Source organism: Lynx canadensis, chromosome B4, assembly GCF_007474595.2.
Source record: "Lynx canadensis isolate LIC74 chromosome B4, mLynCan4.pri.v2, whole genome shotgun sequence".
Lineage (NCBI taxonomy): Eukaryota > Metazoa > Chordata > Mammalia > Carnivora > Felidae > Lynx > Lynx canadensis.
In genome coordinates, this window is record NC_044309.1 from 121,592,605 (window position 1) to 121,616,836 (window position 24,232).

Below are 24,232 nucleotides of genomic sequence, written 5' to 3' on the forward strand. Positions count from 1 at the left end.
CCTCACGGGAGCCCGACCAGACATCCTTGGAGAAGAATCGAACTTTAGAGGCAGGTGCATCAGCCCCTTGGGGAAGTCAGGGCCCTTGCACGCCAACCAGAAAGTTACTGTTGGCGGGACCCTAGTGGTGACCTGGTGGCCAGCGAGAGCCGGTCCAACCCTCCCTGACACCTCGCCGGACTCTCCCCAACCCCTCCCCCAGGTCCTCTCCCCGGAGGCCCCGCCCTTACTCCACCCCCGCGGTCGCAAGAGCGGCCGGGCCGCTCTGGGGGCGGGGGCCCCCGGGACCTGAGGCGGCCCCGCCTGACCTCGACCTCGGTCGAGCGAGCCCGACTGGAGAGTCCCACCCGGCAGCCACAGGCCCCGGTCCGCAAGCCCCTCCCTTCACCTCTCCCCGCCCTGGCGCCGGGCACGGGCCGCGCTCCCTCGAAGCGGCAGGGCCCGCAGGCGGCCATGGCGGCGGGCGCCGGAGCCAGGCCGGCGCCGCGCTGGCTGAAGGCGCTGGCGGAGCCGCTGAGCGCGGCGCAGCTGCGGCGGCTGGAGGAGCACCGCTACAGCGCGGCGGGCGTCTCGCTGCTCGAGCCGCCGCTGCAGGTTTACTGGACCTGGCTGCTCCAGTGGATCCCGCTGTGGATGGCTCCCAACTCCATCACCCTCCTGGGCCTGGCCATCAACCTGCTCACCACGCTCGTGCTTATCTCCTACTGCCCCACGGCCACCGAGGAGGTAGGGCCCACCTCCCGCCCGGCCGCGGAGGAGGGACCCCCAACTGCTGTCCCGGGAGCCCCGATCCCCCGCCCGAGACCCGCCCGAGATGCCCCGCCGTCCCGCAGCTGGAGGTGCCCGGGAGAGCCGGGAGACCCCCGCGAGGCTGAGCCTCGGGGGTGGGGGGGTGGGGGTGGGATACCGCCACTGCCCCGCGCTGCGTCCGCCCTGAGACTCCCCGGGCCACAGGAGGCTGTCGCGCCGCTACCCTAACCCTGCGTCCACCCCGAGCCTCCCGGGGCGGCGGAGGGGTTGTCAAGGTCACTGCTTCAACCCGTTATGCACTCAACCTCCCCCGGGCCACAGCAAGCCTGCCTGCCCGGCCTCCATCCCATCCGGCGCCGAGCTGTGGGATGGGCAAGCTGTCGGTTACTTTGCACACTGGGGACTGAACGCCCCCAGTCTCTGTCCTTCCTGTCTGGCACCAGGGCTTGAGGTCGGGTTGGCCAAGCCGGAGTTACCCTTTGGACACTTTTATAATCGTCTGTTTCTCACGGTTGTGCTAGTGATCCTGAAATTACTGGTAGCACTGATCAAAGATAAGTTACTCCCAAGAGGTAACTTCCACTTTGCCTCATTGACCTGCAAAACAAACTAAGGTATTATTAGCAGGCGATAATCCTTATTATCACGACCCAGGGGTCACAAAAGCCAACAGATTTTGTTAGCAATGCGTATTTGACATATATCTGAAATAAGAGTAAATTAAAAAAAAAAAAAGTAGATAACGTGGGCTTTGGACAAGTGTTAATCAGAAGCCCCCTTGGGCTCAGTGTGGATGGGGTAGGAGGCAAAGGGGGTTCACTCCCATTTGTAGCTTTAAGGCATAGTACATGAGATAAGTATCACATTGCACATTCTGTGACACAGCTTTCTTGTCTTTTTTCTCCAAATAGTGAAATCCCTTTTATAATCCTATTTGAGTATAGGTTCTATGGGGAATTAATTCAAGTTGAAATTGGATAGCAGGAATACAATGGAAATATTTTATGCCTTCCATACTATCCGTCCATTAAAAAAATATTTAATGGAGCCTACATTTTAAACATATCTTGCCGATTGATGGTTATGTTTATTACATATGAGTTCTTGGCAGATGTTTCCATTGTTATTCATTTCCATATTGTTTGCAAAAAGTAAGTTTCTTTAGTTTTTCATTTTTGCAGTCTGTTTGCAGAATTTCCCAGTTGGTGCACTGGATTTACAAGTGGAAGGTTTGAGTTCTCATGGGGCTCCACAGCACCATAGAGATAACTGCTGGTCAGTTTTACCACATGTGAATTAGAAAATCATACTTGCCAAACCAATTTTACAAGGACGCAATGAGAATTAAATAATACATTACCTGCAGATAAATGTAGAAAAAGGTAGTTTACCCAACACAATTAAATATATTACTCAACACATTAAAAATACCACTATTATTAAAAATGTCCTGAAAATATATAATAAAATTTAGTTTTTATTGGGCCTAGATTTGGCTAACCGCATTTGGATGTTTCTGATACTTGCCAATTAAACTGTGAACTTGTCAATATTATTAACTTTAGAAGCATTTGTTGAGCACTTACAAAGAGCAGGACACATAAACAAGTCTAATAGATTATGTTTAGGAGGGTCAAGAGGGGCTTGATGGAAGAGGTAAAATTATGATTAATTAATTTTAGGCTTAACTGCCTTTAAAAAAATGGTGATGGTGGGGGGAAATCTCAGACAACTTAAAAAAAAAAAAAGTGAAAAAATCAGAATGGCCCTAAAAGGAGGCGTAAGGGTTAAAATAATAAGGTGAAACTGACAAGAATTTCTGAAATGTAAGTCATTAGATCCTGTAGGTGCTTGTAAGAGGCTGAAGCAGTGAGGGAAAAAAACCATTATAGGACTGACATTGTGTATTTGGTAAAATCTCAGCAATAGCAGGAAAGAAGCACAGTAGTTCAGGCTGTTTTGCTTTCAGGTCACAGAACTTGTATGACAGGCCCTGACAGGATTCAGATCTAAGTCAATCTGACTCCAAAACATATATATATATTATATATATAATATATATAATATATATACACATATATATTTAATATATATTATATATATTATATATATATTTATATATATATCATACGTATAGTATATTTATATAATATACATATTCAGATCTAAGTCAATCTAACCCCAAAACTTTCATTTATATATATGTAATATATATATTATATATTATATATATTATGTATTCTACATAGATATGTATATAATATATAATATATATATATAATCATTTACCACCACCTTCTGGTCCAGAGTTCCTGCCTTTCTGTATGTGGTATGCAGGAAAAATTCCTTGTGTTTTATATAAGATTTATCAGGTATGTAAAATGCTTTTACATCAGTTGTGGCCTTTGTGTTTTATGTCTACCCAAGGAGGTTGGCAAGTTTTTTCCCTTCCTACAATAGCCTTACCACCATTCTAGCATTTCTTCTATCCATCCATCCTGAAGTAATAGTAGTATATACATTTTTTATTAAGAGAAGATTGAGGCCCAGAGGGTTAAGTGACTTTTACCTGGCATGGAATGTGTTTTCTGATTCTTAGTCTTAAGAATTATTAGTGCTTTTTCAAACTTGACAGATTGCTTCCAGAAAGGCTCAGGGAAAATACATAAGGTTTTTGGATTTAGATACTTTGGTTTATGTACCCATATAGGATGTAATCCTACCCGAATAGGATTACATATATGTAATGCTGACTACATTATCTATATTAATAATAACACTTCATCTAATTTTTACTACTGTTAATTTCTAGGCCATAAGTGGGGATGAAGGGAAATTAATAGAAAAAAATTAAGTGATTTATATTAAGTTCTACAGTGGTGTTCTGAACTGCATATCATGTCACTGTTTCTATTTTTTAATTTATTTTATTGCTTTGTATAGCTCCTTTTTTTTTTTTTTTTTTTTTAATGTACTCTCAAGTTAGTTAACATATAGTGTAGTCCTGGCTTCAGGAATGGATTCCAGTGATTTATCACCTCCATATAACAACCAGTGCTCATCCCAACAAGTGCCCTCCTTAATGCCCGTCACCCATTTTTCCCACCCCTCCATACCCCCTCCCCCATAAACCCTCAGATTGTTCTTTGTATTTAAGAGTCTCTTAATGGTTTGCCTCCCTCTCTGTTTTTATCTTATTTTTTCTACCCTTCCCTTATGATCATCTGTTAAATTTCTCAAATTCCACATATGAGTAAAATCATGTGATATCTGTCTTTCTCTGACTGACCTATTTCACGTAGCATAATACCTTGGAGTTCCATCCACATTGTTGAAAATGGCAAGATTTCATTCTTTTTTTCATTGTTGATAGTATTCCGTTGTATGCATATACCACATCTTCTTAATCCATTTATCAGTTGATGGACATTGGGCCCTTTCCATGATTTGGTTATTGTTGATAGTGTTGGTATAAACATTGGGGTGCATATGCCCCTACAAATCAACACTTCTGTATCCTTTGGATAAATTCCTAGTAGTGCAGTTGCTGGGTCGTAGGGTAATTGTATTTTTAATTTTTTGAGGAACCCCCACACTGTTTTCCAGAGTGGCAGCACCAGTTTGCATTCCCACCAACAGTGCAAGAGGTTCCCCTGTTGTTTCCTGAGTTGTTAATTTTAGTCACTCTGACCAGTGTGAGGTGGGATCTCAGTGTGGTTTTGATTTGTATTTCTCTGATGATGAGCAATGTTGAGCATCTTTTCATGTGTCTGTTTGCCATCTGGATGTCTTCGTTGGAAAAATGTGTATTCATGTCTTCTGCCCATTTCTTCACTGGATTATTTGTTTTTCAGTTGTTGAGGTTGGTAAGTTCTGTATAGATTTTTGATGCTAGCCCTTTATCTGATATGTCATTTGTAAATATCTTCTCCCAGTCCGTCAGTTGCCTTTTAGTTTTGTTGATTGTTTCCTTTGTGGTGCAAAAGCTTTTTATCTTGATGAGGTCCCAATAGTTCATTTTTGCTTTTATTCCCTTGCTTTGGGAGACATGTCAAGTAAGAAGTTGCTGCAGCCAAAGAGGTTGCCGTCTGTTTTCTCATCTAGGATTTTGATGGTTTCCTGTCTCACATTTAGGTCTTTAATCCATTTTGAATTTATTTTTGTGTATGGTATAAGAAAGTGGTCCAGGTTCATTCTTCTGCATGTTGCTGTCCAGTTCTCCTAGCACCATTTGCTAAGAGACTTTTTTTTTTTTTTTTCCATTGGATACTCTTTCCTGCTTTGTCAAAGATTAGTTGGCCGTATATTTGTGGGCCCACTTCTGGGTTTTTAGTTCTATTCCATTGGCCTATGTGTCTGTTTTTGTGCCAATACAATAGTGTCTTGGTGATTACAGCTCTATAATACAGGCTAAAGTCTGGGATTGTGATGCATCCAGCTTTGGTTTTCTTTTTGAACATTACTTTGGCTATTCAGGGTCTTTTGTGGTTCCATACAAACTTTAGAATTGTTTGTTCTATAGCTCTGTGAAGAATGCTGGTGCTATTTTGATTGGGGTTGCAGCCACTGTGTCTGTTAAGGAACTTTCCACTCCAGCCAAATTGAACTACTTGCTACACCAAGGATTTCTCTTTGTTTTGTCCCTCTCTTTTCTCCTTCCTTTTCCTTCCTACTGTCCTGTTTCCATCTGTCAATGCCCAGTTCTAACATGACTTCCTTATGAAATTTTTCTTCCTTCTCTGGAGTCAAATCAACCACTTAATCTTCTAAACTCCAATAAAAACTACAATAACAACTAACATTTACTGGGTATTAACTGTGTACCAGGCATTATTTTAAGGTGCTTTAGCCTGTTTTCTCATTTAATCCTCTCAACAACTTTATGAAGTAGTACTATTATTATCCCCATTTTATAGATTATGAAACTGAAGGGAATTAACCTCTTCTATGTAGGTAGCTTTAAAAAAATTTTTTTTAACGTTTATTAATTTTTGAGAGACAAAGTGCAAGTGGGGTTGAGGTAGAGAGAGAGAGAGAGAGAGAGAGAGAGAGAGAGACAGAGAGAGAGAGAGAGAGAAACTGAAGCAGACTCCAGGCTCAGAGCTGTCAGCACAGAGCCCCATGAAGGGCTCTAACCCATGAACCATGAGATCATGACCTGAGACGAAGTCAGACACTTAATCGACTGAGCCATCCAGGAGCCCCATGAGTAGGTAACTTTAAATGGAAACCAGCTTTCCAAGCTAGAAAGCTATGCTTCAACCACTGGGTTTTATAGGTTTCCTGTGGAACTTCTCCAATTTTTTTGCTTATGTGTGTCCTTACTGAGCAGGACAACCTACCAACTTTAAAGTTCAGAGATTGCCCATTTGTACATTCTGCACTGCACAGCACCTTGTATAAAGCAGAGGCATGGTAAATATTTGCTAAATTATTGACTGCATGAATGAAATGTCATCTTGGGAGGTAATGTTTTTCTACTCTTATTCAGTTCAAGCTGGTCTTGGAATAAATACTTATCAGTTTGGCCTGGGAATTTTAAGAAGAGTAAGCAAGAATTAGGGCTACTAGAGAAAACAGAAATTGAATTGCCCCCTCCTCACCTCAATGAAGCATTTCTATCTGAATTTTACTCTGTATGGAGTCCTTGGCCCCCATTCCTTGCTACCTAATCCTAAAATAGGATCACAGACTTCTACATAAAGGACTTTAGAGCTTATTTAATGCCATTCCTACATTTATATATAAGAAAACTCAGTGATTTGAATCTAGTTCTTTAGGCTCCAGCCTAATAACATTCTTTATCACAAAACACCCATACACTTACTTTTGACTGGTATAAAGTGTGGCTCCATTCTCTTTTAAGCTTACTTGAGTAAATGTCGGAGACACATCAGTGTCTCAGTTAAGAGTAAGAATTATAGGGGTGCCTGGGTGGCTCAGTGACTCTTGATTTCAGCTCAGGACACGATCTCACGGTTCGTGGGTTCAAGAACCATATTGGGCTCTGCACTGGTTGTGTGGAGTCTGCTCAGAACTCTCTCTCTCTCCCCCTCTTTACCTGCCCCTCCCTCATGTGGAGACGCCCTCTAAATAAATAAATAAGTAAACAAACAAACATTAAACAAACTTAAAAAAAAAAGAGTAGGAATTATAGCAAATAGGTACCTATTGGTCAGGGAATTAATACATTTATTTTATTTGTGATGATAAAAAGTTGAACCAAAAAGGAAGTTTTTCTGAAGAATCAGAAAGACTTTAAGAAATGGTTTATTCCCTCTATAAATAATTCAGATTATAGTTGCCTTTGCTTTGTAAAGGGTTATTTGTTGGGGAATATTAAGAAAAGGAAAATAATCTTTAGATTCCTATTCAGACATTTTTTTTAAAGGTTTTTTTTTTTACGTTTATTAATTTTTGATAGAGAGACAGAGCACAAGCAGGGGAAGGGCAGAGAGAGAAAGAGACACAGAATCCAAAGCAGGCTCCAGGCTCCGAGCTGTCAGCACAGAACCTGACATGGGGCCCGAACCCACAAACCGCGATATGATGACCTAAGCCGAAGTCAGACTCTTAACTGACTGAGCCACCCAGGCTCCCCTAGACATTTTTTTAATTGGGTTTGGTTTCTTTGAAATCTAGTGTTTTCTTTTTTCTTACTTATCTCCCTCTTTTTTTTTTTTTTTTTCTTAATTTTAACCAGCTCAATAAAATCAAGCATCATTTATTAAGGCAGGACTCTTGTAAGGGAGTGGCCTCCCTTACTAAAACAAAATATAAACTCCAATTCCTTTCAGGATTTGAAAATTCTAGAATCTGGACAGGGACTAAAGTGAGGCAAGCAAGTACTCGGGCCTCAGGATTTAAGGAAGCACATGTATGATCCTGACCCTGGGGGTAAATGCAAGCCTCTGCTTCTGAAGCCTGGATGCCTCACTTTCCTCACGGTAGAAGGAGCTTCTAATTGCCTTGGGGTTTATCCTTCTGATTCCTAAGGCTTGCCTTAACTTGATTCCCAAGGTATATAAGCTCTTCCTGTTTTAGACTTTTGACCTGGGCAGAAAGGCTCTGACCATTTGGGTTTTGCAAAGTTAAAGAACAGAGCAGATGTTAAAGCACCCAGTACAGTGGATGTTGATAGATCTGACCCCAGGGAGTCTCTTCATATCCCTCCTCCTTCTTGTTCCCCTGAGCACAGTGAGAGGCTGGCATTTTCAACAAGAACTCTAGTAAGTACTGAAGAAGGCTTAAAAAAAATAGGGAAAAGAAAAAGGACTATTCCCCAAAATATGAAAAGAAAGAAATCTACATTTCAAAGTACAAATTTCTGTTGTCATGAAAGAACCCTTTGGTCCCAAAGTGTTGGTTGAACTGCATTTGTATAAGCTGCTGGCTTTCCTTCCCCCATTTTATTACCCGCTTCATTCCCTGAAAATAGGTATACTCTTCTCAAATGCTGGCCCCTAATCAGAGCTGAGGCCTGAAGGTCTGGGTTGAAACCAGAAAGCCCCCAAGGCCCTTTCTGATTGGCAATGAGAATGATCTTACCCTTGCTGACCACCAACTGCTTCTGGAGCCTTGGAAGCCTCCCTTGGGAGCCCTCCCTCTGTAAACAAGGAAGTGCTCCACCAGCCAGAGGCACACAGTAAACAGTCTCTTAATCCTCCTTAATCACTGTTAGAACAGTGTCAGACTAGTAGTCTGTTAGAAATTCCATGAATTTTCTTTTAAAAATCCACTTTTTAACACCACACTAGCATTACATTTTTCCACATGTGCATGATCTGTCTTCTAATTTTCTTTCTTCCTACCTCTTATAAATGCACTTTTCGTTTTTATGGAGAGAGAGGTCAGTTGCTCTTTTGATAATTGAAATCTCCCTGTTAGCATCTGATCCAGTTGTTACTGATTATATAATACCTTTTGCATGTGTCATCTCACACCCAAGGCCATTTAAAGCAAAGAGGTAACTTTTTCAAGTATAAAAATTTATATAAATAGGCATTATATAGTTCCAGTATTTCCTAGATTTTAATTTGGGAAGATTTTTACTTTTGTGTATTACCTATATATACTATTTTTTATTTACTATTTTTCTTTCCATCAGCTTTAAATCACTTTTTAAAGACATGGACTCGTTCTAAGCCTTAATATCTATAAAGTCATAGATTTGACAGCTATGCTAGCTATTTTTCAAATATGTTAAAATATTTCCAAAATATATTAATATAAAGTCATAAATATTAGAATGAAAAGTTGACCCATGAATCATCTAAAAGTGTCTTATGTAGTATCAGTAATAACAATAACAGTAATTAAAATTTGCTGAGCTCCTTCCACATGCTGGGCACTTAACACTTTCCGTATAATTCTTTCTTTTTTTTTTTTTTTAATTTTTTTTTTTAACGTTTATTTATTTTTGAGACAGAGAGAGACAGAGCATGAACGGGGGAGGGTCAGAGAGAGAGGGAGACACAGAATCTGAAACAGGCTCCAGGCTCTGAGTGGTCAGCACAGAGCCCGACGCGGGACTCGAACTCACAGACCGCGAGATCATGACCTGAGCCGAAGTCGGCCACTTAACCGACTGAGTCACCCAGGGGCCCCTGTAATTCTTTCTTTGATCCTCACAGTGAGACAGGAGCAGTGATTATTTTCATTTTTCATAAAGGGAGACTAAGGCACTGAGAGGTTAAGTAACTCATCCAATTCACTCAGCCAGTGATGAAAGCAAGGATCTGGGTACAGGTAGAGTCTGGGACTCCACACTTCTAACAGGTGTGCAAGAACAGCCCGGGGCATGAATTCTTCCCTTTGGAAACTGTTTTACCTGATAAGGAACAATTAGATCATCTAGTTATTTTAGCTCCTGTGGTATGGACAACAGATTTTAAAAACAGACAACATGTCTCATATCCTTGAGAGGATTATATTCTAATATGAAAGATGGGACCTTGGAGACTATCTAGTCTAGCATTTTCATTTACAAAAGACCTAAGGATGTGTTCCAGAAAATCAAGTAGTTTAAGGTCCAAGCTTGTAAGTGAAGTTTGTCCAGTGAGCAGAGATGTGCTCACCGATCACTTTCTAATAAGTCTTTTCTTCCTTTTCCTGATTCGTGTGTGCTTATTTAGATGCATGTATCAAAAGAGGATAAATTGGTTTATATGTGAGTGTTCCCTCTGACCCAGAGTTATTTTTAACGAGAACAGTTGCCATATGATCTGGTTCAGAACTCTGGTTTCTCTAATTATAAAATGAATAATAGCATCCTATAATTTAAGTAACCGAAAAAGTAAAATTTCCCACTTACTTTTATACAGCTGTTTTTTAGTGGTGTTACTGAAAAGCAATTTAAATTTATTAGTGCTTTAATTTAAATGACTAAGGGTTATGATTGATTCTTAGTAATTATTTTTGTTTTCTAGAATAAACTTACATAATAATTTTTAATGCAATAATGCAAGATTCATCATTAATGAAGTTATTACTTAAATTGTGATATAGCCACATCATTGAATACCATGTTGTCATTTACAAGAGTAATGTAGGTCTTCATGGTTTACCTGAAAAGATTCCTATGACATACTGTTAAATTCTGATCCTAAAAGATATTCTGATCCTAAAAGTAGATATTATGAAAATTACAGAATTTAAAACTTTACATGTTAGGAGTTTAATATTACCTGAAGAAGTTCTACTTTGGGGAATAGGTTCCTTCTGTAGTAGTTTTTTGATAAGTTGCTTATGACTTTATAATGCATAATCTAAGCCTGACTTTTCCATGCTTATGTTTAAAATTTTTGAAAATAAGTTCACATGAAAACCTGAAATGAATTGGGGTGGCTCTTGTAGATCCTCCTTACAGAAGACCCAGAGTCTTCTGTAATTACACCTGTTTTGAGGACTCCTGGAAGGAAGGGTCATCCTGTTCCTGGCCAGTGCATCTCTAACCTGGAGCTGGTTTTACAGAGATAACAGGTTAGAAAAGAAGATGACAGTTTGCAGCCTATTTAATAGCTTCCAGCTGGGGGTGGAGGTGATGACAGCAGGGAAGAGAGAAGGTAGGTTAGGTCCCTGTGGCCTTGGGAAGACTGGAAAGGAGTGAACCAGGTACTGGGGACCAGTGTGCCTTTCTGGGCTTAAAAGGAAGGAAGTGTCAACATGGCTCACAGCCATTTCCTAGGGCTCACTGCACTTGAAATTGGATTGTGTGAGCAGGAAAGTGCTTCTTAGCAGGTTTAAAGAAATAGGTAGTCAGTGAAGTAAGAATTCATGTCTGTGCAGCCTGCAGCCTGATGGATCCCATAGCCTGGGGAGGTCGGAAGACCTGATTCCTGGACCATCTGGCCACTCATCTGGATGGGACTTCGTCATCCCTTCCTAAGTTTTACTTTCCGTCTTTAATAAAGAGAACATGGTAACTGCCCTGTCTCTGTGGATTGCTGTATCAAATAAAATAATGCTGAAAAATGCCCTTTGTTGTACTGTTTTAGATAATGTTATTACCTTTCCAATCTGATCTCTTGGTCCCAAAACAGGGATCTGGTCACTGACTCATGAGTAAACCTTTCATTTTCCAGGCCTCAACCTTCGTTTCTGCAGAGAGTTCCTCTCTCTTTTTCTTGTCTAAATTCCCCTGCACTCTTACCTGTTTAAGCTCTAAACCTTTAATTCTTCTAGTATCCTAATGACGTATCTTAAACTAGTGAACCAGTCTTCCTTTATTTTTTCCAAATGAGGGGCAGAATCCACCCCCAACTGTCGTGTCCAGGAGTGAGCGAATTTATTTCAGTATGGATTTCCGTTAACACCTTGACCTTTCAATTTGCCTGTGGCCAGTCTCCCAGACCAGAGGTCAGAATTAAGCTTTTAATGCTTAATTGGACCTTGGCTCCAGTTGTTTCAGTATAAGAAGGTTCTGGGCATAGAAGGGAGAAATGGAATACGTCTCAGGTAGATGATGCACTTTGAGAAGTCTGTCATTTAGGGGGAAAGTATTTGGTGGAAAATAGGTGATAAAAAAGTGACTTTTTATGTCATTCCAGAAATTTTAATAATTTCAAGTTTCCAATTTTACATAGATTTGAAATGTCACTTCTCTCTCCTTTGGTTTTCAAAATGAAAACAATATAATTTTTCATAGCAGGAAAAAATGGGTAAGAATTTGCTTATTTGAAAAGTCACTGGGATTGTTCTCTGCAAAACACTTTGGGATTTTTTCAAAAAGATTCGAGGTGGTTTGTTTTGTTTTGTGTTTTCCACTCTTGTACTGTCAAGATGATTTAGCAATTCTCTGTTTTTTTGCCCTCTCTTAATTATTTCACAGTTTGCAGATAAGCTTTTAAAACCATGCTAATCAGAACTGAATGTGACATTTAATTTTTTAATTTTTTATTAAGTTTTTTAATTTTAATTCCAGTATGGCTAACATACAGTATTATATTAGTTTCAGTGTTATGTATAGTTTCTATACATTACTCAGTGCTCATCACGACAAGTGCACTCCTTCATCCCCTTCACCTACCTCACCTGTCCCCTCATCCACCTCCCCTCTGGTAACGCTCTTTGTTCTCCATCATTAAGAGTCTGTTTTTTGGGTTGTCTTTTTGTTTTCCCTTTGTTTATTTTGTTTCTTAAATTCAACATATGAATGAAGTCACAGTATTTGTCTTTTTCCAACTGACTTATTTCACTTAGCATAATTCTCTCTAGCTCCATCTGTGTGGCCAGTAGCAAGATTTCATTCTCTTTTATGGCTGAATAATTTATATATATATATATATATATATATATATATATATATATACACACACACATATAATGTATGTATGTATGTATATATAGTTATTTATGTGTATATATATGTACACACATATACACATATACGTATATACACATACCATATCTTTTTTATCCATTCATCAGTTAGTGGGCACTGGGCTTGGGCTTCTTCCATAATTTGGCTATTGTAAATAATACTGCAGTAAACATCGGGGCACATATATCCTTTCAAATTAGTGTTTTTGTATTCTTTGAGTAAATACCCTTACTGGGTCATAGGGTAGTTCTATTTTTAATTTTTTTGAGGAACCTCCAGACTTTTCCACAGTGGCTGCACTAGTTTGCATTCCCACCAACAGTGCATCCTCACAGACACTTACTGTTTCTTTGTGACATTTTAATATGCATATTCACAGCTCAGGTTACTTCTATTCTTAAATTTTTTCTAATTTATACTGTTTTTTTTTTTTTTTAACTAGAAGAGACTTGATAAGTCCTTTTAAGCAATTAGTAGTGTAATCGTTAATACTGGGCATCTAATATTAACAAATAATGAAACTTCTATTAAAGTTAAGTTCAAAGTAAACTTCTATTTACTTAAAAAGATTGAAGAATAAAGTAGCAGGTTGATTGGATATTTGTAGAATTACCACATAAACCATACATAGATTGGTATATTAAAACTTTTATTTGCCACTAAAAGTGTACAAAACAATTTAATGAGAATAGCTAACCTTTACTGAGCACCTACTTACAGTGTGCCAGGCTCTGTTAAAGAGCTATCTAAGAATTTTTTATCTGATACAACTGTAAGGATTATTCACATCTTACATGTGAGTACCCACAGTTTAGAGAGGTTAAGTGATTTGCCCAAGGTCATCTGGCTATTAAATGACAGAGTCAAGGGCTCAAACACAGATCCAACTTCAAAGCCTTACTTCTTAATAATTTTGCTATACTTCCTCCCCTAAGACATAGAAATCTGGCTTGACCATTGCTATCATCACACAGGTCCCTGAGGAAGAAGAGTATATTTATAAAGTGTGAAAGAAAAGAATGGTCATTTTAAAATCTCTTTTTCTCTGTCTTCTTCAAATTGAATCATTTCTATTCATCTGTATTCAACTTTACAGACTCTTTCCTCTCTCTCACTATTATCTATGCTTCTATATATGATGTTTCTGTTTTCCTCAGGCTTCTGATTATCATGTGCCTTGGTGGGTTTTTAAAAAGTATTTATTCTGTTGTGTTTGTTGAGCTTGTTGGATACGTGAGTGTATAAATTTCAAATTTGGAAACTTCTCCAGCCATTATTTCTTAACATTTTTTATGCCCAACCCTCTCTTATCTCCTCTGAGACTCCAATAAAAATATGTTAGAGTGCTTCTGTTGTCCCACTGGTCACTGGTACCCAGATCAATTATTTGTAGTCTTTTTTCTTTCTGTGCATCATTTTTGATAGTTTCCATCAGTATTCTGCAAGTTCACTGATCTTTTCTTTTGTGTTGTCCAATCTCATCCAGTACATTTTACATTTCAAATACCTTTTTTTCATATCTAGAGGTTTCACTTGAGTCTTTTATATTTTCCTTCACCTTCTTGAACATGCAAAACGTATTTATAATAACCTTTCATGTCCTCATCCAGTTACATCTGATTCCATTTTCTGTGTCATTCCTAGGTCTGATTGTATTGATTGATTTTACTATTAGTTGTAGTTCATATTCTCCTGCTTTTTGTATGACTGGTAATTTTTGTTTGTTTGTTTGCATGACTGGTAATTTTTTATTGGATGCCAAACATTGTGAATTTTACATGTTTGAGTACTAGATTTTTTTTTAATATCCCTTTGAGATATTGCACTTTGTGTTGGCTGTAGTTGAGTTACATAGGATCAGTTGGCTTCTTTTGAGGCTGGACTTTATGTCTGTTAGGACTCTTCCAAGAGGCCTTTAGTCTTGGGCCAATTTCTCCCCAGTGCTAAGGCAATACACTTCTGAGAACTCTACCTAATGTATTACAAAGTCTTTGTGTTGTGCCTCGAGGGAGCATGAAAAATTTCCAGCTTTGTGTGGCCTTCAAGAATTATATGGCCTTGGGGTGCCTGGTTGGCTCAGTTGGTTGAGCATCTGACTTTGACTCAGGTCATGATCTCACTCACAGTTTGTGAGTTCGAGCCCCGCGTCAGGCTCTGTGCTGACAGCTCAGAGCCTGGAGCCTTCTTCACATTCTGTGCCTCCCTTTCTCTCTGCCCCTTCCCCACTCATGCTTTCTGTCTCTCTCTCAAAAATAAATAAACATTAAAAAAATTTTTTTAATTAAAAAATAAAAAGAATTATGTGACCTTATACTGTCCCATGGTTCCTTCCTTGGCCTTGGTTAGTAGTTTTATCTCATTTAGGCACAGGTCACTTCTCAGCCAAAGACTCAAAGATACCCTTCTATAGATCATGTGTCCCTCTTTTCTCTGATGCTATGCTCTACAGATTCTAGCTGCTTTGACCTTCCAGAATTCGGCTACATTTCTCCTCAGCATAACAAGATCACTGGGCTCTGTTCAGGTTCCCATTCCTGTACTGTGGTCTGAAAACTGCCTGTAGGTACTAAACTAGAGCACTGTTGGGCCCACCTCATTTGTTTCCCTCTGGCAGGGATCACAGTACTGCACTGCCTGCCATGTCTAAAAATTTATTGCATTTGTTTTATTGCTTTTCTAGTTGTATAAGGTGGGGACATAGATCCAGTCCCCTGACACTCCATCATGAATGGAAGCACAGGTCTGTGATTTGTCTTTAAGATCTTTTTTCCTAGCAAAAACTTACTGAATAATTTCAAATCAAAAACCATATATAAATCATATATTGAAAGAGCTGTGAATTAGGAACCAAAATCAAGGTCCTCATCCTTTCTCATTTAACCGTGTGTTTCTCACTCTTTGGACTTCTGTGTCCCTCTACCCAGATGACCTAGAACAATTCATCTGATTTCTCAGTTTGGTTCTCACCTGTCAAAGGAGGCTTATGAATGGTTTTTATAATACCCTGAGGTGATATAAGGTGAGAACACAAGAAAATGTATCAATTGGCTTAGGTTGAAATATTTTCAAACAGAAGCTAGCTTGTTGTCACGTACCAGTATTTATTATTCACGTTTATCTTTAGGCACCATATTGGACATACCTTTTATGTGCACTGGGACTCTTTATCTACCAGTCACTGGATGCTATTGATGGGAAACAAGCCAGAAGAACAAATTCTTGTTCTCCCTTAGGGGAACTTTTCGACCACGGTTGTGACTCTCTTTCCACAGGTAAATTAGCGTTATTAGTGAAGGTTTTTCCCAATTTTGTTGTTGTTGTTGTTAATAATGGCTTAAAAACTAACATGAACTGAGCTGTTTGGTCAACTTTTTGGATAGGCATACATTTGGGGGCAAATTTTCACAGTGTATTTTGAAAGTATGTTCAAAAATTAATTTTGTTTGGTGTACCTTATTGTGATGCCAAGGTTACATACCCTAAAACTCTGTATTTCTGAACTCTGTATCTCTGAATGAATAATGGCAATTATTTCATTAATTATTTTTAATTCTTAATGGTTCTTAAACCTTGTTTCTTTCAGTATTTATGGCAGTTGGAGCTTCGGTTGCTGTGCGCTTAGGAACTCATCCTGACTGGTTGTTTTTCTGCTCTTTTATTGGGATGTTCATGTTTTATTGTGCTCACTGGCAGACTTATGTTTCAGGCGTATTGAGGTTTGGAAAGTAAGTATGTTTTTTAAGTTGTACATTTTTAAATATAATTCAATTTATTTTCACAATCTGTTATATTTTATTTATCCATAAGGAGAACAATGCTTCAATCAGGAATTTAAATTATCTTTTAATTTATTAGAGCATCCATAAATGCTACAGCTTAATTTAAGTCTTGCAGGGATTCTGCATGTTATAAATAGTTATGTATTTGATAGTAATTTTATTTCTTTCTCCCTTTTAGTAGCTTACTAACTCAAGCTTACATTATACAGGAGAAAGAGAAAAATAAGGGACCTGAGTAAAAAGTACTTAAGTAAACAGCATTTGACTTACATAATAAAATAATGAAATATGGAATCTAAGGGTCCTTTTTGGTCAAATCTTCATGTGCCCAAAAAGGGGCACCCCTTACATCAGTCACCAACAAGATAACTGTGAGACTGTTCAGTTGTGGTAGACAATTGATGAGATAATGTAAAAGCACCTTGAAAATGTTAGAGATAAACATCAGATGATAAATATGCCTCTGATGCCTTTCTTAGATACCAGGAAATAGTGCCGAAAACAAGAATTAGATTCTGTTTTCCTCTTTCCCATCAGCTCCCTCTCTGCCTGATCCTTCAAGAACTATCTGCCGTTGGCTCATTCTCAGCTCTTCCTTTCCGCATCTACTGATTCTTTGTAACCCCACTTTATTGCTGCATAGGAGAAACAGCCATGGAAAACAAAAACAAAAAACCTCTGATGATACTAAAAATATCATCAGGAGAAGCCCAAATCTATGAATCATGTAACAGAGGGAAGGCCTTAGGCAACTCATCACACTGATTCTAAATTATGGAATAATTGTAGTACCACCTAGTGCACTTGCATGTTTCAGGCACTGTTCTAAGTGCTTTACATGCATTAGCTCATTTGTTCCTCACAGTACCCTGTAAGGGTATTAACTCCACTGTACAAATGAGGCAGAGAGATTCTGTAACTTACACTGCTGTTAAGTATAGAGCCAGGATTAAAACTCAAGTCTATTTGACTCCAAACCCCACACTCTTAGCGACTGTTGTTCAGTTCCCTGGGACCAGCAATGTATTAGATTCTGTGGAAGGATACAAACTGCATTTTTAAAAAAAATTCCTGTTTTAGGAGCTATATAGTATAGTGTATCAAAGGGATGATATAATACTTCTGTGACACTGCTAATACAGTCCATTGCCAAGTGTAAAATGACTTGCGCTAGGTTTCCATAAGCACTGAAGAAATCCTACGTAAGGAAAAGGTAATTGTAGGTTGAATTAGTTTAAGAACACTTTTATGGAAAATCTGACTCTTTTGCTGATTCCCTATCTACTGATCAAGATCCCAAGGATCAAAAATCCTGGTTAAAAATTCAAGGCAACTATGGAAAATTAATCTGTATCTATTTATAAATTAAGATATGTTAAAATAGAAAAGTAACTTTGCAAAATCTAATGCATTTTAATTTGCCGAGCTTGCTATGGTAAACTAGAGTAATATAATAATGCAGTGTTCTGGTTAATTATTATTATTGTTGTTACTATTAATGACTAACTTACCTTTTTAGCTTCCAACGTCACTAAAAATCTTTCTGAAATGAATTAGTTCATCTTGGCCTAGATGTAAATTTTACATTCATTTGCTATTGATTGAGAGTCTATTGTGTGCCCAGAACTAGACATACCAAGATGAGTTACTTGTGGATGGACTATGCCAGACAGATGGGAGTAAATCTAGGCAGAAGCATGAGGAAAGAAAGTACTCAGAACATTAGGGAAATGGCTATTTCCTCCACCACGTAGAGGAAAGGAAATCCTGCAATGCTGGGGCAAGGCTGGAGGGGTGGGGACAGCCATTTAAAATACTAACACTGGAGAGATGCCTCAGCAGGTTAACCATCCAATTCTTGGTTTTGGCTTAGGTCACGATCTCTTGGTTTTGGCTTAGGTCACAAGCCCTGCATCTCTAACAGCTAACAGTATAAAGCCTGCTTAGGATTCTCTCTCCCTCTTTCTTCCCTTTCCCCGTTCATGCTGTCGCTGTCTCTCTCAAAATAAACAGGGGTGATTGGGTGGCTCAGTCAGTTAAGTGTCTGGACTTCAGCTCAGGTCATGATCTTGCAGTCGGTGAGTTCAAGCCCCATGTTGGGCTCTGTGCTGACAGCTCAGAGCCTGGCGCCTGCTTCTGATTCTGTGTCTCCCTCTCTCCTTCTCCTCCCCTGCTTACTCTGTGTGTGTCTCTCCCTCTTTCAAAAATAAATGTTTAATATATATATATATATATATATATATATATATATTTAGTGTATATATATATGTATATATATATATTTAGTGTATATATATATGTATATATATATGTATATACTAAAAGAAAATAAATAAAATACTAACACTGGATTGCAGAGATCCTAGGCACTATAGTTTATCATTTGGTCAAAGTAAAAATATCATGGAGCATTGAGGAGGATGATGGTTCAGCTTAACATTACAAGAAGGGTCTATATGTAGCACATCATGCCTTTAGAAATGTTTACAAACTGTGCCAGTATCAATGGTCTGTTGGCTAGAATGGATTTCCTGAAAAATTGTCACTGAGAGACTTAATTTTTTTTTAATTTTAATTTCAACATAGTTAACATATAGTGTTATATTAGTTAAGGCACATCATATCTAGTGATTCAGCAATTCTGTACATTAGTGCCCATCATGTACTTTTTTTAAAAAATATAATTTATTGTCAAATTGGTTTCCATACAACACCCAGTGTTCATCCCAACAGGTGCCTTCCTCAATGCCCATCACCTACTTTCCCCTCTCCCCCACCCCCATCAACCCTCAGTTTGTTCTCAGTATTTAAGAGTCTCTTATGGTTTGTCTCCCTCCCTCTCTGTAAGTTTTTTTCCCCCTTCCCCTCCCCCATGGTCTTCTGAAATAAACAAATCATGATGTACTTTTTAATCCCCATCACCTATATCACCCATCCCCCCACCGTCCTTCCCTCTGGTAACCATCAGTTTGTTCTCTTTAATTGAGTCCTTTTTTGGTTTGTCTCTTTTTTAGTTTGCTCATTTGTCTTATTTCTTAAATTCTACATATGAGCGGAATCATATGGTATCTCTCTTTCTCTGGCTGACTTCTTTCACTTAGCATTTTACCCTCTAGCTCCATTTATGTTATGGCAGATGGCAAGATTTCCTTCTTTTTGTGTAAGAAGTTGCTGCAGCCAAGGTCAAAGAGGTTTTTGCCTGCTTTCTCCTCGAGTATTTTGATGGCTTCCTGTCTTACATTGAGGTTTCTCATCCATTTTGAGTTTATTTTTTTGTCTGGTGTAAGAAAGTGGTCCAGGTTCATTGTTCTGCATGTTGCTGTCCAGTTTTCCCAGCACCACTTGCTGAAGAGACTGTCTTTATTCCATTGGATATTCTTTCCTGCTTTGTCAAAGATTAATTGGCCGTATGTTTGTGGGTCCATTTCTGGGTTTTCTATTCTGTTCCATTGATCTGAGTATCTGTTTTTGTGCCAGTACCATACTGTCTTGATGATTACAGCTTTGTAATACAGCTTGAAGTCCAAAGATTTCCTTCTTTTTTATGGCTGAATAATATTCTTGTGTGTGTGTTTATCTCATATCTTCTTTATCCATTCATCTATTCAGAGACTTAATTTTTATAGTATTTATATTATTGGAATATAGAAGAGAAATGTAAATGCTATTCTACTTGTAGCTGTTTTCATTGTTATTTAAAAATATGTGGGTTTCAGTGCAAATATGAATTTGTTACCTTGAATTAGATCATTTAAACTATAAAATGTTAATAAGTATTTTTAACTATAATTTTTAACTCTTAAAGATTTTTTTTTTTAATTTTTTAACGTTTATTTATTTTTGAGACAGAGAGAGACAGAGCATGAACGGGGGAGGGGCAGAGAGAGAGGGAGACAGAATCAGAAGCAGGCTCCAGGCTCTGAGCCATCAGCGCAGAGCCCGACGCGGGGCTCGAACTCACGGACCGCGAGATCGTGACCCGGGCTGAAGTCGGACGCTTAACCGACTGAGCCACCCAGGCGCCCCACTCTTAAAGATTTTTTTAGTCAGTGGCACATTAGTTAGTGTTTTCCTTAGCACAATATAGACTTACAGTTAAAATCTGTCTCTGTACTAATGCTTGTCTTGTGGGATAAGGCATATCTTATTTATAGCACATTTGCTCTCCTGTAGCAAATATTTTGTGTAATTCAATAGAGCAATGCTTAAAGCTTAATCTTAAATCCTAAACCATGTCCAATGTTCAGTTGTATTGTGTCCTATTTTGTTATTTACATGTGAACATTTAGACTTGGTGTTAATTTTTTTTTTATTTCAAAAGCATGAGGATTTCTATATGGTATTGGGTTCATTTGTCAAAAAAATTACAGTAAAGGACTAGTTTCTACCCCTACCCTCCATCCATGGTGGACTAATAACATGCAATTAAAAACTAAAAAACAAAAACAGGCTTACAAAATACCATCCTCAATATTTCATTTAACTTAACAAATGCAAAATTACTCTGTCAAATTACCACGGAAGTTTTTAAATGCTTAGTCTCAATTTCTCCCCTTCACTCCTTGCAGACTGGTAACTAACCCTAGATCACACTTTCAATAGCACTGTTGTAGACTGTCCTTCATGATAACAGTTTGGGGATTAAGGATATACTTACACAATATCCCCAGGGTCCATCTTTCTTGGATTTTTAGTATTTTTTTGGATCCAAATTTTAAAAACTTGGACCCATTAATGAGTTCTCATTGTAAACTGTTATACAGAATATTCTTTTATTTAAATATATTAGGCATAATATATTTCTCAAGCTTCAACTCTTTCTTCATAGTTCAAATATTTGAGTATTTGGTGAGTGATTCTCTCTTTTTATCATATTCTTTCATCTTTCTTGTTTCTAGACTCAAGAACTGTCATTAAGGGAGAATGAAACTTTGAGTTTAATATAAAATCTATGATATGATGATGCATATGTGAAACCCAGGTTCCTAGCTCAATCCTCGTATGTGTCATTTAGTTCATTGAGAGAAAATTTATTTTATAATCCCTGCCATCTTTCCTAGTTGCTTCTGGTCACTAGTCATACCCTGGGGAAATTATGGATAATTTAGTGTAATTCTACCCCTGTTACTGGAAAAGAGCACAGAACTCTGGTATGAGTTGTAAGTATAGTGGGAAGAGAGCTTGGCTATGAACTCATTTTCCTATAGCAATTGTCAGCTGTTCCAGTACAGGCATGGAAAAATCATTTCAGTTTCCCTTTCCAAAAAATAATTTATTGGAATAATTTATAGCTCATAAGACTCACAATAGATGCTCAGTGTTAGTACTTTTCTTCTTTTTACTCTACAAAATACTACATGTTATACTATTATGTTTACATTTTTGAGCCAACTTGACTATTTCTCTACGCAGCCTGGAGGCCTTGGTTTGCCTGCCACTGATCTTACCAAAAAAACAAAAAAAACTGGCTACCATTTTTATATTTTCCTTTTCTTTGTGGGTTGATGTTCAGTTCACCTTCTCCTCTTAACTGCCCCCAAGTAACTTAGTCTGGAAGTCTTCTTCCCTGCCTGGTTTTAATTTATCATCTAATCGACCACGCTACATGTCTTATATTTGCTGAGCAGTAAGTATTCCCGTAGCATCTGAAGACTCCAGGGCATCCAAGCAGAGACGTCAGGTAGGTAGACAGATATAGAAACCTGGAGCTTAGAAAAAATGATGTGAATTTGGAGATAGGAATTTTGAGGTCCTTAGCCTATAGATGGTAATCTAAGTATAGATAAAATCGTTCAGAAAATCTAAAAGGAGAAAAGATGTAATTATGGAAATGGTAGCATTTCAGATGTGGAAGAAGCAGCAGTCTAGGAAAGAGCATGAGAAGAGTTTCTAGCAAGGCAAGAGAATCAAGAGAGAGCATGGAATAAATAAGAACATAGCAAAACATTGAGAAAGGGAATGATCAGCATTTTAAAGACTGCAGAGAAGTTACCCAAGATATTAACTGAAATGTATCCCTTAGATTCGATCAATTGAAAGTCATTGTTTACCTTAAACAATTTTAGTAGAATGGGGCCAAAAACCAGACGACAGTAAAAAAGCAGCAAATATGAAGAGGAGGAAATTACAAATGTAGACCACTTTTCAGTTAGTCTGTTTATGGAGCAAAGGAGAAGAGGGGTCAGTAGCTTCAGAGAATGCAGACTAGAGACTGATGTTGGTTGGTTTAGTGGACTTTTGTTTTTTGTTTTTTGTTTTTTGTTTTTTTAAACTTAACATGTTCATGTAGGGGAAAATGTCTGTGGAAACCAAAAAACTATAATGACTATTAGTAACCTAATATTAGAACAGCTGTTTGAATTTTCCCTACTTTTTAAGTGAAATTCACTTGGGTGTTTAAGAATTTGTCCTAAGTTACCTGGTTGTTTTTATATTATTCTAATTTTTCCTCATTACAAGACTAATACATGATTGTTATTTAAAACTTCAAATGTTACAGAAGTACATGAAGTAGAAAGTAAAATCCTTCTGTAATTTCAATGATAACTGCTCTCAGCAATTTTATACATGATATACAAGCTTTCCCTCCCCCATGCATATCCTAATGTTTACCTGTATATGAGCACATACTGTTCAGTGTGCTCAGTTCAACAGTGTGAATTGATAATTCAGTGATAGACCTAAAGGTACAAATAAGCTAAACTTATAAAGATTCTTACATATTTGATATTTAACATATGGTTAACTGATCTTCATATTCGGGAATTTTATTTACAAACATCTTTTCTATTCTTTGTGCTTCCTCTTTAGAGTGGATGTAACTGAAATTCAGGTAGCTTTAGTGATCGTCTTTATATTATCTACACTTGGAGGAGCAACAATGTGGGACTATACGGTAAATCTGAATATTTAAATTTATATTTAAGTACTTTACAAATATTTAGGAAAATGCATTGTTAATTTTCTTTAGAAATTCTTCACATTGTAGTTACTAGTCATACCACTTCTTAACCTTTTTTCCTTCATTTTGTAATTTTACTATCCCTATATACCTTATTATGGCATTTTTCCCTATGCACGAATATATTATCACATAGAAGAAAATGACCCCATTGCCCTAATACAAAATTTAACACGCTAGTTCAACTACCTTTTCCAGACTAAAATTTATCTCATAAAACAGATATATGAAAGAGTAAATTCAGTAAAATATTTCATGTTTGAAACTTGTCCCTCAATATCAGGAAATAAAAGTTAATAATTTGCATTTTTTATAATCTACTATGAGGTAAAGTTTCCCATATTAAGGAGTGTTTTTATTTTCTGCTTGGTTGGCCTCAGTGTTTTGGTAAAAGTTGACTCTCAGGAGGCCACTGGGATAAATTCATGCTTTGCATAGAAAGAGAATTTATGAAGAAATAAATGATTCTATCTTTACAACCTAAGTCCATAACAATGGCTGACTCACAACCTCATGCCCATAGAGTTAAGAATAAGAAGGATAATATCAATAGCTAACAAATAACATTTACTGAACACCTTATGTTCCCACAGTTTAGCATCACTGTGACCCTCGGTACAATACATGAAATAGATACTATCATTATTTTGTTGTATAAATAAGTCTTAGAATGATTAAGTAATTACTCCAAGGACACATAGCTAGTAAGTACTGGAATTAAGAAATCAAATTCCAGACTCTAGGTTTTTAGTCATATATATATATATATATATATATATATATATATATATATATACCTCCGGAACAAATAGTAAGAGATACAAAACTAAACATACTCTTACCATAGGATCCAGCGACTGTGCTCCTTGATATTTACCCAAATAAGCGGAAAACTTGTGTCCACACAAAAACCTGAACATG

General features: G+C 37.8%; 1 protein-coding gene across 3 annotated transcripts in view; it reads left to right on the forward strand.

Moving 5' to 3' along the window:
* The first annotated feature begins 251 nt into the window (after positions 1-251).
* Positions 252-24,232, forward strand: part of CHPT1 (choline phosphotransferase 1) — a 35,062-nt gene continuing 11,081 nt past the window's right edge. The window contains exons 1-4 of one of the 3 annotated variants that reach the window (XM_030323504.1): positions 252-726; positions 15,696-15,843; positions 16,155-16,296; positions 23,161-23,245. In XM_030323504.1, the coding sequence (XP_030179364.1) occupies positions 454-726; positions 15,696-15,843; positions 16,155-16,296; positions 23,161-23,245 (648 nt within the window). In that variant the 5' untranslated portion in view covers positions 252-453. The remainder of the gene's footprint in view (positions 727-15,695; positions 15,844-16,154; positions 16,297-23,160; positions 23,246-24,232) is intronic. The other 2 variants (XR_003970526.1, XM_030323503.1) reach the window with 2 other exon arrangements.